General features: G+C 42.7%; 1 protein-coding gene across 4 annotated transcripts in view; it reads left to right on the top strand.

The window, feature by feature from the left end:
* DPYD (dihydropyrimidine dehydrogenase) overlaps nucleotides 1-15,734 on the top strand; it is a 1,322,423-nt gene that overhangs the window by 334,042 nt on the left and 972,647 nt on the right. For all 4 annotated transcript variants that reach the window (XM_056528554.1, XM_056528555.1, XM_056528557.1 and 1 more), the window contains 2 exons: nucleotides 4,361-4,557; nucleotides 7,328-7,409. In XM_056528554.1, the coding sequence (XP_056384529.1) occupies nucleotides 4,361-4,557; nucleotides 7,328-7,409 (279 nt within the window). The remainder of the gene's footprint in view (nucleotides 1-4,360; nucleotides 4,558-7,327; nucleotides 7,410-15,734) is intronic.

The following is a 15,734-nucleotide window of genomic DNA, read 5'->3' as shown; positions in this document are numbered from 1 at the left end:
TTTCTATGTGTATTGTACATTTAGACTGTGTCTGTGTGGGGAGGGGGTAGCTCCACCCACACCACTCAGGTGTTTTCACCTGGTGGGGGGGTGGAGCTGCCTTCCCCTTTATAGACCAGAAGGATCTTAATTTTTCTTTGTACGACTAAGGCGATAGAGCTCGCCGAAACGCGTCACTTGTGATCCACGTTTGGTATCCGTGTGTTCTTATACAATAAAACGGCTTCCTTGCTTTGGACCTGCAGTGCTGGACTTTCCTTTCTTGCCTAGTATGTATAATGGCACTAGTATGTATAATGGCACTAGTATGTATAATGGCACTAGTATGTATAATGGCATTAGTATGTATAATGGCACTAGTATGTATTATGGCACTAGTATGTATTATGGCACTAGTATGTATTATGGCACTAGTATGTATTATGGCACTAGTATGTATTATGGCACTAGTATTATGGCACTAGTATTTATTATGGCACTAGTATAATGGCACTAGTATTTTGGCACTGGTATTATGGCACTAGTATGTATTATGGCACTAGTATGTATTATGGCACTAGTATGTATTATGGCACTAGTATGTATTATGGTACTAGTATGTATTATGGCACTAGTATGTATTATGGCACTAGTATGTATTATGGCACTAGTATGTATTATGGCACAGTATTATGGCTCTAGTATTGTATGTATTATGGCACTAGTATGTATAATGGCACTAGTATTTATTATGGCACTAGTATGTATTATGGCACTAGTATAATGACACTAGTATTTATTATGGCACTAGTATTATGGCACTAGTATTATGGCACTAGTATGTATTATGGCACTAGTATGTATTATGGCACTAATATGTATTATGGCACTAGTATGTATTATGGCACTAATATGTATTATGGCACTAGTATGTATTATGGCACTAGTATGTATTATGGCACTAGTATGTATTATGGCACTAGTATTTTGGCACTAGTATTATGACACTAGTATTATGGCACTAGTATTTTGGCACTAGTATTTTGGCACTAGTATTTTGGCACTAGTATAAAGGCACTAGTATAAAGGCACTAGTATAAAGGCACTAGTATTATGGCACTAGTATTTATTATGGCACTAGTATTATGGCACTAGTATTATGGCACTAGTATAATGGCACTAGTATGTATTAATGGCACTAGTATAATGGCACTAATATAATGGAACTAGTATAATGGCACTAGTATAATGGCACTAGTATTAGGGCACTAGTATTAGGGCACTAGTATTAGGGCACTAGTATTAGGGCACTAGTATTAGGGCACTAGTATTAGGGCACTAATATTATGGCACTAGTATGTATTATGGCACTAGTATGTATTATGGCACTAGTATTATGGCACTAGTATTTATTATGGCACTAGTATTTATTATGGCACTAGTATTTTGGCACTAGTATTTTGGCACTAGTATTTTGGCACTAGTATTTTGGCACTAGTATTTTGGCACTAGTATAAAGGCACTGGTATAAAGGCACTAGTATAAAGGCACTAGTATTATGGCACTAGTATGTATTATGGCAATAGTATTATGGCACTAGTATGTATTAATGGCACTAGTATAATGGCACTAGTATTAGGGCACTAGTATTAGGGCACTAGTATTAGGGCACTAGTATTAGGGCACTAGTATTAGGGCACTAGTATTAGGGCACTAGTATTAGGGCACTAGTATTAGGGCACTAGTATTTATTTTGGCACTAGTATAATGGCACTAGTATAAGGGCACTAGTATTATGGCAATAGTATTATGGCACTAGTATAATGGCACTAGTATTTATTATAGCACTAGTATTATGGCACTAGTATTATGGCACTAGTATTATGTCACTAGTATTTATGTCACTAGTATTTATGTCACTAGTATTTATGTCACTAGTATTTATTTTGGCACTAGTTTTTTTGCACTAGTATAATGGCCCTAGTATAATGGCACTAGTATAATGGCACTAGTATAATGGCACTAGTATAATGACTAGTATAATGGCACTAGTATTTATTATAGCACTAGTATTATGGCACTAGTATTATGGCACTAGTATTATGGCACTAGTATTATGTCACTAGTATTTATGTCACTAGTATTTATGTCACTAGTATTTATGTCACTAGTATTTATTTTGGCACTAGTTTTTTTGCACTAGTATAATGGCACTAGTATAATGGCACTAGTATAATGGCACTAGTATTTATTATGGCACTAGTATTATGGCACTAGTATTTTGGCACTAGTATTTTGGCACTAGTATTTTGGCACTAGTATTTTGGCACTAGTATAATGGCACTAGTATGTATTATGGCACTAGTATTATGGCACTAGTATAATTGCACTAGTATGTATTATGGCACTAGTATTATGGCACTAGTATGTATAATTGCACTAGTATGTATTATGGCACTAGTATGTATTATGGCACTAGTATAATGGCACTAGTATAATGGCACTAGTATATGGCACTAGTATTAAGGCACTAGTATTAAGGCACTAGTATTAAGGCACTAGTATTAAGGCACTAGTATTAAGGCACTAGTATTATGGGCACTAGTATTTTGGCACTAGTATGTATTATGGCAGTAGTATTTTGGCACTAGTATTTTGGCACTAGTATTTTGGCACTAGTATTTTGGCACTGGTATGCATTATGGCACTAGTATGCATTATGGCACAAGTATGTATTATGGCACTAGTATGTATTATGGCACTAGTATTTTGGCACTAGTATGCATTATGGCACTAGTATGCATTATGGCACTAGTATGTATTATGGCACTAGTATTTTGGCACTAGTATGTATTATGACACTAGTATTTTGGCACTAGTATGTATTTTGGCACTAGTATTTTGGCACTAGTATTTTGGCACTAGTATGTATTATGGCACTAGTATTATGGCACTAGTATGCATTATGGCACTAGTATGCATTATGGCACTAGTATGCATTATGGCACTAGTATGCATTATGGCACTAGTATGTATTATGGCACTAGTATGTATTATGGCACTAGTATGTATTATGGCACTAGTATGTATTATGGCACTAGTATGTATTATGGCACTAGTATGTATTATGGCACTAGTATTATGGCACTAGTATAATGGCACTAGTATAATGGCACTAGTATAATGGCACTAGTATAATGGCACTAGTATTATGGCACTAGTATTATGGCACTAGTATTATGGCACTAGTATTATGGCACTAGTATGTATTATGGCACTAGTATGTATTATGGCACTAGTATTATGGCACTAGTATTATGGCACTAGTATGTATTATGGCACTAGTATTATGGCACTAGTATAATGGCACTAGTATAATGGCACTAGTATGTATTATGGCACTAGTATTATGGCACTAGTATTATGGCACTAGTATTATGGCACTAGTATTATGGCACTAGTATGTATTATGGCACTAGTATGTATTATGGCACTAGTATGTATTATGGCACTAGTATTATGGCACTAGTATAATGGCACTAGTATGTATTATGGCACTAGTATTATGGCACTAGTATGTATTATGGCACTAGTATTATGGCACTAGTATTATGGCACTAGTATGTATTATGGCACTAGTATGTATTATGGCATTAGTATTATGGCACTAGTATGTATTATGGCACTAGTGTGTATTATGGCACTTGTATGTATTATGACACTAGTATGTATTAGTGTTGCTCGCGAATATTCGCAATTCGAATATTATTCGCGAATATCGCATATGCGCGAATTCGCGAATTTCGCGAATATAGCGCTATATATTCGTAATTACGAATATTCGTTTTTTTTTTTTTCTTCACAGTACACATCACAGTGATCACCCCTCTCTGCTTCCAGCTTGTGTGGTGTAAAGAAGGCTCTAATACTACTGTGTGAGACTGGCGTGCGAATATTCGCATATGCGAAAATTAGCATATGCTAATTTCCGCACATGCGAATTTCCACATGCTAATTTTCGCATGCGCGTATTTTCGCATATGCGAAAATAAAATGAGAATATAACGAATATGCGAATATTCGCGAATATATGACGAATATTCATCCATATATTCGCGAATATTCGCGAATTCGAATATGGCCTATGCCGCTCAACACTAGTATGTATTATGGCATTAGTATTATGGCACTAGTATTATGGCACTTGTGCCCTCATTACTTGTAATATATATATATATATATATATATATATATATATATATATATTCTTCAATAAAAGCTTCCGTTTAGCGCTCTGATCGCGGTGGGATGGGCCGTATAATAATGGATTAATTATATCATATGTGATTTATAAATTGTTATATTTTTCACTTCGTTGCAGGTATTTAAAGCAATGAATATCCCACAAATAAGGAATCCAACGCTGCCCCCTGTGGAGGAAATGCCGCCATCTTTCAAGACGAAGATCGCTCTGATTGGTGCCGGACCTGCGAGCATTAGCTGCGCTACATTCCTGGCCAGACTTGGATATTCGGATATTACAGTGTTTGAGAAGAAAGATTATTGTGGAGGGTTAAGGTAAGAAAAACATAAACATAATATCAGTGTCTAAGTGTTCAGTCCCAGTACTCATTGTCCAGTACTGAGACTGCTGAGAAGTGATCTCTACAGAACAGGTGTCAGGCTATAGTGAAAGGCGGATCCTGTGTTATCTATATATAGGTGTTACCTGACAGTATAATCCTGTCTGTGATGATGAGGAGGAGACTGCTGAGAAGTGATCTCTACAGAACAGGTGTCAGTCTATAGTGAAAGGCGGATCCTGTGTTATCTATATATAGGTGTTACCTGACAGTATAATCCTGTCTGTGATGATGAGGAGGAGACTGCTGAGAAGTGATCTCTACAGTACAGGAGGGGTCGGTCTATAGTGAATGGTGGATCCTGTGTTATCTATAGATAGGTGTTACCTGTCAGTGTAATCCTGTCTGTGATGATGAGGAGGAGACTGCTGAGAAGTGATCTCTACAGTACAGGAGGGGTCGGTCTATAGTGAATGGTAGATCCTGTGTTATCTATATATAGGTGTTACCTGTCAGTATAATCCTGTCTGTGATGAGGAGGAGACTGCTGAGAAGTGATCTCTACAGAAGAGTCTATAATGAATGGCGGATCCTGTGTTATCTATATATAGATGTTACCTGTCCGTGTAATCCTGTCTGTGATGATGGAGACTGCTGAGAAGTGATCTCTACAGAACAGGTGTCAGTCTATAGTGAATGGTGGATCCTGTGTTCTCTATAGATAGGTGTTACCTGTCAGTGTAATCCTGTCTGTGATGAGGAGGAGACTGCTGAGAAGTGATCTCTACAGAACAGGTGTCAGTCTATAGTGAATGGCGGATCCTGTGTTCTCTATAGATAGGTGTTACCTGTCAGTGTAATCCTGTCTGTGATGAGGAGGAGACTGCTGAGAAGTGATCTCTACAGAACAGGAGGGGTCGGTCTATAGTGAATGGTTGATCCTGTGTTATCTATATATAGGTGTTACCTGTCAGTGTAATCCTGTCTGTGATGATGAGGAGAAGACTGCTGAGAAGTGATCTCTACAGAACAGGTGTCAGTCTATAGTGAATGGTGGATCCTGTGTTATCTATAGATAGGTGTTACCTGTCAGTGTAATCCTGTCTGTGATGAGGAGGAGACTGCTGAGAAGTGATCTCTACAGAACAGGTGTCAGTCTATAATGAATGGCGGATCCTGTATTCTCTATATATAGATGTTATCTGTCAGTATAATCCTGTCTGTGATGATGAGGAGGAGACTGCTGAGAAGTGATCTCTACAGAACAGGAGGGGTCAGTCTATAGTGAATGGTGGATTCTGTGTTATCTATATATAGGTGTTACCTGTCAGTGTAATCCTGTCTGTGATGATGAGGAGACTGCTGAGAAGTGATCTCTTCAGAGCAGGAGGTGTCAGTCTATAGTGAATGGTGGGTCCTGTGTTATCTATATATAGATGTTATATGTCAGTATTATCCTGTCTGTGATGAGGAGGAGACTGCTGAGAAGTGATCTCTACAGAACAGGAGGGGTCGGTCCATAGTGAATGGTGGGGCCTGTCTTATCTATATATATATATATATATATATATATATATATATATATATATATATATATATATATATATATATATATATAGATATATATATATATAGATATATATATATATATAGATATATATATAGATATATAGATGTTTATCGGTGTAATCCTGTCTGTGATGATGAGGAGGAGACTGCTGAGAAGTGATCTCTACAGAACAGGAGGGGTCAGTCTATAGTGAATGGTGGATCCTGTGTTATCTACATATAGATGTTACCTGTCAGTATAATCCTGTCTGTGATGATGAGGAGGAGACTGCGGAGAAGTGATCTCTATAGAACAGGAGGTGTCAGTCTATAGTGAATGGTGGGTCCTGTGTTATCTATATAGATGTTATCTGTCAGTGTAATCCTGTCTGTGATGATTAAGAGGAGACTGCTGAGAAGTGATCTCTACAGAACAGGAGGGGTCAGTCTATAGTGAATGGTGGATCCTGTGTTATTTACATATAGGTGTCACCTGTCAGTGTAATCCTGTCTGTGAGGAGTAGTGTTGCTCGCGAATATTCGCAATGCGGATTTTATTCGCGAATATCGCATATTCGCGAATCTAGCGGTATATATTCGGAATTACGAATATTCGTTTTTGTGTTTTTTTTTCCACAGTACACATCACAGTGATCATCCCTCTTCCAGCTTGTGTGGTGTAAAGAAGGTTCTAATACTACTGTTTGAGACTGGTGTGCGAATTTCCGCATATGCGAAAATAAACGAGAATACTATGAATATGCAAATGTTTGCTTATGCTAATTTTTGTATATGTAAATTTTCACATATGTTGATTTTTGCATACGCGAATTTTCGCATATGCGAAAATAAAAGGAGAATATTACGAATATGCGAATATTCGCGAATATATGACGAATATTCGTCCATATATTCGCGAATTCAAATATGGCCTATGCCGCTCAACACTAGTGAGGAGGAGACTGCTGAGAAGTGATCTCTACAGAACAGGATTTTTTTTTTTTAAATAGATAATATAAAATAAATAAATCACCAAAATGTTGTCTTCATCATAAGAACTTGATATAAACACTGGGTCATTTGTTAAATGTGTAATGTTTCAAGTGTCGAAGTCTTTTCCACCATTGTTTGGCCTTTTCCCGTTATTATTACCATCTTAGCCGTATACAATGGAGTTTACGGACCATGTAACACATCTGGGTGATTTGTTTTTCCAGTGCATCAGAAATCCCTCAGTTCCGTCTGCCGTACGATGTTGTCAGTTTTGAGCTGGAGCTGATGAAGGACCTCGGAGTTAAGGTAATGATTATTATGGCCTAGACCGCCAGCTCTACAGCTAAATACCATGTCCATTAGTAGCGAACAATTAAAAGCTATAGTCGGCAGTGGAGGAGATGCGTCCTCTGGCTCAGGGCATTTGTCTGTCTGCTGTCTGAATGCCAGGAGTCTGGAAAAGGGCAATCGATAGTTCTCATTTGGCATATGGCTACATGTGATTAATTGTCCGGTAACAAAAAGAAACAAAACAAAGTAAAGTCGCTTTAGGGGATCCAGGTGGAAGGAACAGAATCTCCTCTGCAGAACAGTCTTTTATATGAGAACACCAATGAGGCTGAGCTCTTCTTGTTAGGCAGCATTTATACCGATACATTTTATATGCTAAAATGTTATAAAACAAATCTACACCTTGGAAAGTTATAAGACAATCACAGGACAAAAGAGCCCAAAGAACTCCGTGTCCCCCTCTGTCATTACCAACCTGGTATCAAAATCATCAAAACTCAACAACTTATTGCTTCAACAATGGACAAAAGATACCTCAAAATATTTGTGCAGCGGTGAATGAGTAGTTACGGAATGGTGCTGGAGGGGTGCCTGATGGGTGCTGGAGGGGTCCCTGATGGGTGCTGGAGGGGTGCAGGAGGGTGTGCCTGAGGGATGCAGAGGGGTGCCTGAGGGGTGCAGGAAGGGTGTCTAAAGAGTGCAGGAGGGGTGTCTAAGGAGTGCAGGAGGGGTGTCTTAGGGGTGCAGGAGGGGTGTCTAAGGGGTGCAGGAGGGGTTCTGGAATGGTGCAGGAGGGATGTCTGAGGGGCGCAGTAGGATGCCATAATTGTGCAGGGGGGATGCCTGAGGAATGCAGGGGTGTCAAAGGGGTGCAGGAGGGGTGTCTGAAGGGTGCATAAGGGGTGTCTGAGGGGTGCAGGAGGGGTGCTGGAATGGTGCAGGAGGGCTGCAGGAGAGGTGTGGGAGGGGGGCAGAAGGGGTGCCTGATTGGTGCCTGAGGGGTGCTGGAATGGTGCAGGAGGAGTGTCTGAGGGGTGCAGAAGGGTTACCTGATGGGTGCAGGAGGGGTGCCGGAGGGAGTCAGAAACACAGGAGAGGGGTGCCTGATGGATGCAGGAGGAGTGCCTGAGGGGTTCAGGAAGGGTGCCTGAAGGGTGCAGGAGGGGTGCCTGAGGGATGCAGGAGGGGTTCCTGAGGGATGCAGAAGGGGTGCAGGAGGGGTGCCTGAGGGATGCAGGAGGGGTGCCTGAGGGATGCAGAAGGGGTGCAGGAGGGGTGCCTGAGTGATGCAGGAGGGGTGCTGGAATGGTGCAGGAGGGTGCCGGAATTGTGTAACAGGGTTGTCTGAGGGGTGCAGGAGGGGTGCTGTAATGGTGCATGAGGGGTGCTGGAATTGTGCATAAGGGTTGCCTGAGGGATGCAGGAGGGGTGTCTAAGGGTTGCTGGAATGGTGCAGGAGGGGTGTCTGAGGGGCGCAGAAGGGTTACCTGACGGGTGCAGGAGGGGTGCCTGACGGATGCAGGAGGGGTGCCTGAGGGTGGCAGAAACACAGGAGAGGGGTGCCTGATGGGTGCAGGAGGAGTGCCTGAGGGGTGCAGGAGGGGTGCAGGAAGGGTGCCTGAGGGATGCAGAGGGGTGCAAGATGGGTGCCTGAGGGATGTAGGAGGGGTGCTGGAATGGTGCAAGAGGGGTGCAGGAGGGTGCCGGAATTGTGTAGGAGGGTTGTCTGAGGGATGGAGGAGGGTGCCGGAATTGTGCAGAAGGGTTGCCTGAGGGATGCAGGAGGGGTGTGTAAGGGGTGCTAGAATGAGCCCTGCTTGTTCTCAGTGTACAGAGCCCTGCTTGTCCTCAGTATACAGAGCCCTGCTTGTCCTAAGTGTACAGAGCCCTGCTTGTCCTGAGTGTACAGAGCCCTGCTTGTCCTGAGTGTACAGAGCCCTGCTTGTCCTAAGTGTACAGAGCCCTGCTTGTCCTGAGTGTACAGAGCCCTGCTTGTCCTGAGTGTACAGAGCCCTGCTTGTCCTGAGTGTACAGAGCCCTGCTTGTCCTGAGTGTACAGAGCCCTGCTTGTCCTGAGTGTACAGAGCCCTGCTTGTCCTGAGTGTACAGAGCCCTGCTTGTCCTGAGTGTACAGAGCCCTGCTTGTCCTGAGTGTACAGAGCCCTGCTTGTCCTGAGTGTACAGAGCCCTGCTTGTCCTGAGTGTACAGAGCCCTGCTTGTCCTGAGTGTACAGAGCCCTGCTTGTCCTGAGTGTACAGAGCCCTGCTTGTCCTGAGTGTACAGAGCCCTGCTTGACCTGAGTGTACAGAGCCCTGCTTGTCCTGAGTGTACAGAGCCCTGCTTGTCCTGAGTGTACAGAGCCCTGCTTGTCCTGAGTGTACAGAGCCCTGCTTGTCCTGAGTGTACAGAGCCCTGCTTGTCCTGAGTGTACAGAGCCCTGCTTGTCCTGAGTGTACAGAGCCCTGCTTGTCCTGAGTGTACAGAGCCCTGCTTGTCCTGAGTGTACAGAGCCCTGCTTGTCCTGAGTGTACAGAGCCCTGCTTGTCCTGAGTGTACAGAGCCCTGCTTGTCCTGAGTGTACAGAGCCCTGCTTGTCCTGAGTGTACAGAGCCCTGCTTGTCCTGAGTGTACAGAGCCCTGCTTGTCCTGAGTGTACAGAGCCCTGCTTGTCCTGAGTGTACAGAGCCCTGCTTGTCCTGAGTGTACAGAGCCCTGCTTGTCCTGAGTGTACAGAGCCCCGCTTGCCCTCAGTGTACAGAGCCCCGCTTTTCCACCCACACTTCCTGTATTTGGACTCCTCACAGAGGCACACAGACAATAGCTGTAAATATAACCAATGTATATTACAAATATACATAAAATACTATAGTATTATCTCATTATAAAAAAAAAAAAATCTCAACAGCAGGTTCACTTTAAGGTTCATATAAGGATAAGAGGAGCATCATATGAATCCCCCATCATAGTGATCAGTGTAAAGAAGATACATGATATTTACAGGAGCTCATCTAACACCAAGCTCTGTTCTGCACATAGTGAGGAGACGACATCTAGAAAATCCTCAAATACTTTTAAAGCAGAACGTTGTTATATCTTGTTTATATTCCTGAGTTCTTGGAAAACATATTTAAGATGGTTTTCTCACTTCCGTCCAGCTGGGCTGAATTTCTAGTATTTATTTGTCTTCACTTCCAGGCCCATAAATCAGGCTCTGGGGGCGGCCTGTGATCTTGTTAGGTCTGATCAGAGGAATATATGGATGAATTGATTCTACAGTCTGGAGGTTTATAGTCATCAGACTGAGATATTGGAGAGAGCAGGTCTGCAGAATAGCACTGTAATCTCTAAACATCTGCTCACATTTACAGCCTCTGCCTCCCACAGAACCATTATTTCTTCTATTTTGAGCAATTGTTTTTTGCTTTGGCAAATGTTCCCATTTTGTATTTGTATCTGTACGGTGTCGGACCCTTGTATTTGTATTTGTATCTGTACGGTGTCTGTCCCTTGTATTTGTATCTGTACCGTGTCGGCTCCTTGCATTTATATCTGTACGGTGTCTGTCCCTTGTATTTGTATCTGTACGGTGTTGCTCCCTTGTATTTGTATCTGTACAGTGTCAGTCCCTTGTATTTGTATCTGTACGGTGTCGGTCCCTTGTATTTGTATCTGTACGGTGTCGGTCCCTTGTATTTGTATCTGTACGGTGCCGGTCCCTTGTATTTGTACGGTGTCGGACCCTTGTATTTGTATCTGTACGGTGCCGGTCCCTTGTATTTGTACGGTGTCGGACGCTTGTATTTGTATCTGTACGGTGTCTGTCCCTTGTATTTGTATCTGTACGGTGTTGGTCCATTGTATTTGTATCTGTACGGTGTCTGTCCCTTGTATTTGTATCTGTACGGTGTTGGTCCATTGTATTTGTATCTGTACGGTGTCTGTCCCTTGTATTTGTATCTGTACGGTGTCGGCCCCTTGTATTTGTATCTGTACGGTGTCTGTCCCTTGTATTTGTATCTGTACGGTGTCGGCTCCTTGTATTTGTATCTGTACGGTGTCGGCTCCTTGTATTTGTATCTGTACGGTGTCGGCTCCTTGTATTTGTATCTGTACGGTGTCTGTCCTTTGTATTTGTATCTGTACGGTGTCAGTCTTTTGTATTTGTATCTGTACATGTGTTGGTCCCTTGTATTTGTATCTGTACGGTGTCGGCAACTTGTATTTGTATCTGTACGGTGTCGGTCCCTTGTATTTGTATCTGTACGGTGTCGGCAACTTGTATTTGTATCTGTACATGTGTTGGTCCCTTGTATTTGTATCTGTACGGTGTCGGCAACTTGTATTTGTATCTGTACGGTGTCGGCAACTTGTATTTGTATCTGTACGGTGTCTGTCTCTTGTATTTGTATCTGTACGGTGTCGGCCCCTTGTATTTGTATCTGTACAGTGTCGGTCCCTTGTATTTGTATATGTACGGTGTCTGTCCCTTGTATTTGTATATGTATGGTGTCGGACCCTTGTATTTGTATCTGTACGGTATCTGTCCCTTCTATTTGTATCTGTACGGTATCGGCCCCTTGTATTTGTATTTGTATCTGTACGGTGACGGCCCCTTGTATTTGTATTTGTATCTGTACGGTGTCTGTCCCTTGTATTTGTATCTGTACGGTGTCGGTCCCTTGTATTTGTATCTGTACGGTGTCGGTCCCTTGTATTTGTATCTGTACGGTGTCGGTCCCTTGTATTTGTATCTGTACGGTGTCGGCTCCTTGTATTTGTATCTGTACGGTTTCGGTCCCTTGTATTTGTATCTGTACAGTGTCTGTCCTTTGTATTTGTATCTGTACGGTGTCAGTCTTTTGTATTTGTATCTGTACGGTGTTGGTCCCTTGTATTTGTATCTGTACGGTGTTGGTCCCTTGTATTTGTATCTGTACGGTGTCGGCAACTTGTATTTGTATCTGTACGGTGTCGGCAACTTGTATTTGTATCTGTACGGTGTCGGCAACTTGTATTTGTATCTGTACGGTGTCTGTCTCTTGTATTTGTATCTGTACGGTGTCGGCCCCTTGTATTTGTATCTGTACGGTGTTGGTCCATTGTATTTGTATCTGTACGGTGTCTGTCCCTTGTATTTGTATCTGTACGGTGTTGGTCCATTGTATTTGTATCTGTACGGTGTCTGTCCCTTGTATTTGTATCTGTACGGTGTCTGTCCCTTATATTTGTATCTGTACGGTGTCTGCCCCTTGTATTTGTATCTGTACGGTGTTGGTCCCTTGTATTTGTATCTGTACGGTGTCTGTCCCTTGTATCTGTACGGTGTCGGACCCTTGTATTTGTATCTGTACGGTGTCGGTCCCTTGTATTTGTATCTGTACAGTGTCGGTCCCTTGTTTTTGTATCTGTACGGTGTCTGTCCCTTGTATCTGTACGGTGTCGGACCCTTGTATTTGTATCTGTACGGTGTCGGTCCCTTGTATTTGTATCTGTACGGTGTCGGTCCCTTGTATTTGTATCTGTACGGTGTCGGTCCCTTGTATTTGTATCTGTACGGTGTCTGTCCCTTGTATTTGTATCTGTACGGTGTCGGCCCCTTGTATTTGTATCTGTACGGTGTCGGCCCCTTGTATTTGTATCTGTACGGTGTCTGTCTCTTGTATTTGTATCTGAACGGTGTTGGCCCCTTGTGGTGCAGGAGCATGGACCTTCACAAGGCATTTGCTGCTCATTTACCTATACGGGCATAAACCAATCACCTCCTACCACCAGAAGGAGGTACAAGGCTGCATGAGCAGACATAACAATCGCCTCCCACCACAAGGAAGGACACGCCCCCTCACATCACACAACAATCACCTCCCACCACCACAAGGAAGAACACGCCCCCTCACACCACACAACAATCACTTCCCACCACCACAAGGAAGGACACGCCCCCCTCACATCACACACCAATCACCTCCCACCACCACCACAAGGAAGGACACGCCCCCTCACATCACACAACAATCACCTTCCACCACCACAAGGAAGGACACGCCCCCTCACATCACACACCAATCACCTCCCAACACCACAAGGAAGGACACGCCCCCTGACACCACACACCAATTCCTCCCACCACCACAAGGAGGGACATGTTCCCTCCCACCACACACCTATCCTAACCCTCTATAATAGATCTCTATGGGGGAGATTTATCAAAGGATTTAGACTGGTTTTTCCTGTCTAAATTTGTCGCACAGATAGTCGCAGTCTAAATATGTGCGGCTTTTCTGCGACTTTTGCTCTAGAGGATTTTTAGAACATGATGCATTCTTGGCTATTTTAGACTGAAATGCATTGAAAAATTAATTTGTGCTGAATTTATCAAAAGCGACTTTTCAGCGACAAGTCGCATAGGCTGAAAATATGCCGAAATGTCCGATCATCCTGGAGCAGGTTTATATACAGACTAAAGCCTAGATCACAAAGTCTGTGCGCAGAATTTATCAAGAGCCGTGCGCACAATAGACCGGACTAACCCTCTGTAGTTTGGTCTATATTGATGCGGGACATAGACAGCTCTGATAAATATCCCCCTATGTACCCTAACCCTCTATAATATATCTATATGTATCCTAATCCTCTATAATAGATCCCTATGTATCCTAACCCTCTATAATAGATCCCTATGTATCCTAACCCTCTATATTGGATCTCTATGTACCCTAACCCTCTATAATATATCTATATGTATCCTAACCCTCTATAATAGATCTCTATGTATCATAACCCTCTATAATAGATCCCTATGAATCCTAACCCTCTATAATAGATCTCTATGTATCCCAACCCTCTATAATAGATCACTATGTATCCTAACCCTTTATAATAGATCCCTATGTATCCTAACCCTCTATAATAGATCCCTATGTATCATAACCCTCTATAATAGATCCCTATGTATCATAACCCTCTATAATAGATCCCTATGAATCCTAACCCTCTATAATAGATCCCTATGTATCCTAACCCTCTATAATAGATCTCTATGTACCCTAACCCTCTATAATATATCTATATGTATCCTAATCCTCTATAATAGATCCCTATGTATCCTAACCCTCTATAATAGATCCCTATGTATCCTAACCCTCTATAATAGATCCCTATGTATCCTAACCCTCTATAATAGATCCCTATGTATCCTAACCCTCTATAATAGATCCCTATGTATCCTAATCCTCTATAATAGATCTATATGTATCCTAACCCTCTATAATAGATCTTTATGTCACATAGATTCCCCCATATTAGGCATCACATAGTTAGATCTCCCCTTTAGGCAGCACATAGATTCCCCCATATTAGGCATCACATAGTTAGATCTCCCCTTTAGGCAGCACATAGATTCCCCCCATATTAGGCATCACATAGTTAGATCTCCCCTTTAGGCAGCACATAGATTCCCCCCATATTAGGCAGTACATAGATTCCCCCATATTAGGCAGCACATAGATTCCCCCATATTAGGCAGCACATAGTTAGAGCCCCCTTTAGGCAGCACATAGAGCCCACTTTAGGCAACACATAGTTAGATCCCCCCTTTAGGCAGCACATAGATTCTCCCATGTTAGGCAGCACATAGTTAGAGCCCCCCTTTAGGCAGTACATAGAGCCCCCCTTTAGGCAGCACATAGTTAGAGCCCCCCTTGAGACAGCACATAGATTCCCCCCATATTAGGCATCACATAGTTAGAGCCCCCCTTTAGGCAGCAAATAGTTTGAGCCCCCCTTTAGGGGATTTAGTGGGATTTGAACCCAAGGCCCCAGCGCTGCAAGGCAGCAGTGCTACCCTCTGAGCCCCAATGCTACCCTTACCATACATCTAATATCTACGGTTGCTAAAATGGACAGAGATGTCAGCAGAGAGTACATGAAAAATTAGGCATGTGCACATGGCTCAAAAAGTTGGTATTGTTGCAGCTGCAGCTGTAGCAGCGTCCAGAAAAATTGCGGCAGCATAAAAAGTGCAGCACCAGAGGCCAGAAAAATTAGGCAAAATTTACACTGGAGTACCCTTTTTAACCAGCGGTTCCCTCCCAACCAGGGTGCCTCCAGTTGTTGCAAGACACACGGACTGATATCTTTCAGCCCTAAAAAGGGCTTTTTTGGGTGCTGTCCTTAAAGCAGATGTTACACTAGTGCTTTAGGAGTAAACTGGACCCTGAATACACCACCTAGCAGCAACCTAGCTATCGCTTTCCCTATACAGCAGGAGCAGCTTCTCTATTCCCTCCACTTCCTAAGCCTGCAGCATGCTGAATGAGGGGAAAATGGCGTCCGTGCAAGAG

The sequence above is a fragment of the Hyla sarda genome, chromosome 6 (assembly GCF_029499605.1).
Source record: "Hyla sarda isolate aHylSar1 chromosome 6, aHylSar1.hap1, whole genome shotgun sequence".
NCBI classification, from domain to species: domain Eukaryota; kingdom Metazoa; phylum Chordata; class Amphibia; order Anura; family Hylidae; genus Hyla; species Hyla sarda.
Note: the sequence above shows the minus strand (reverse complement) of the source record. Positions and strands in the feature narration are given on the sequence as shown.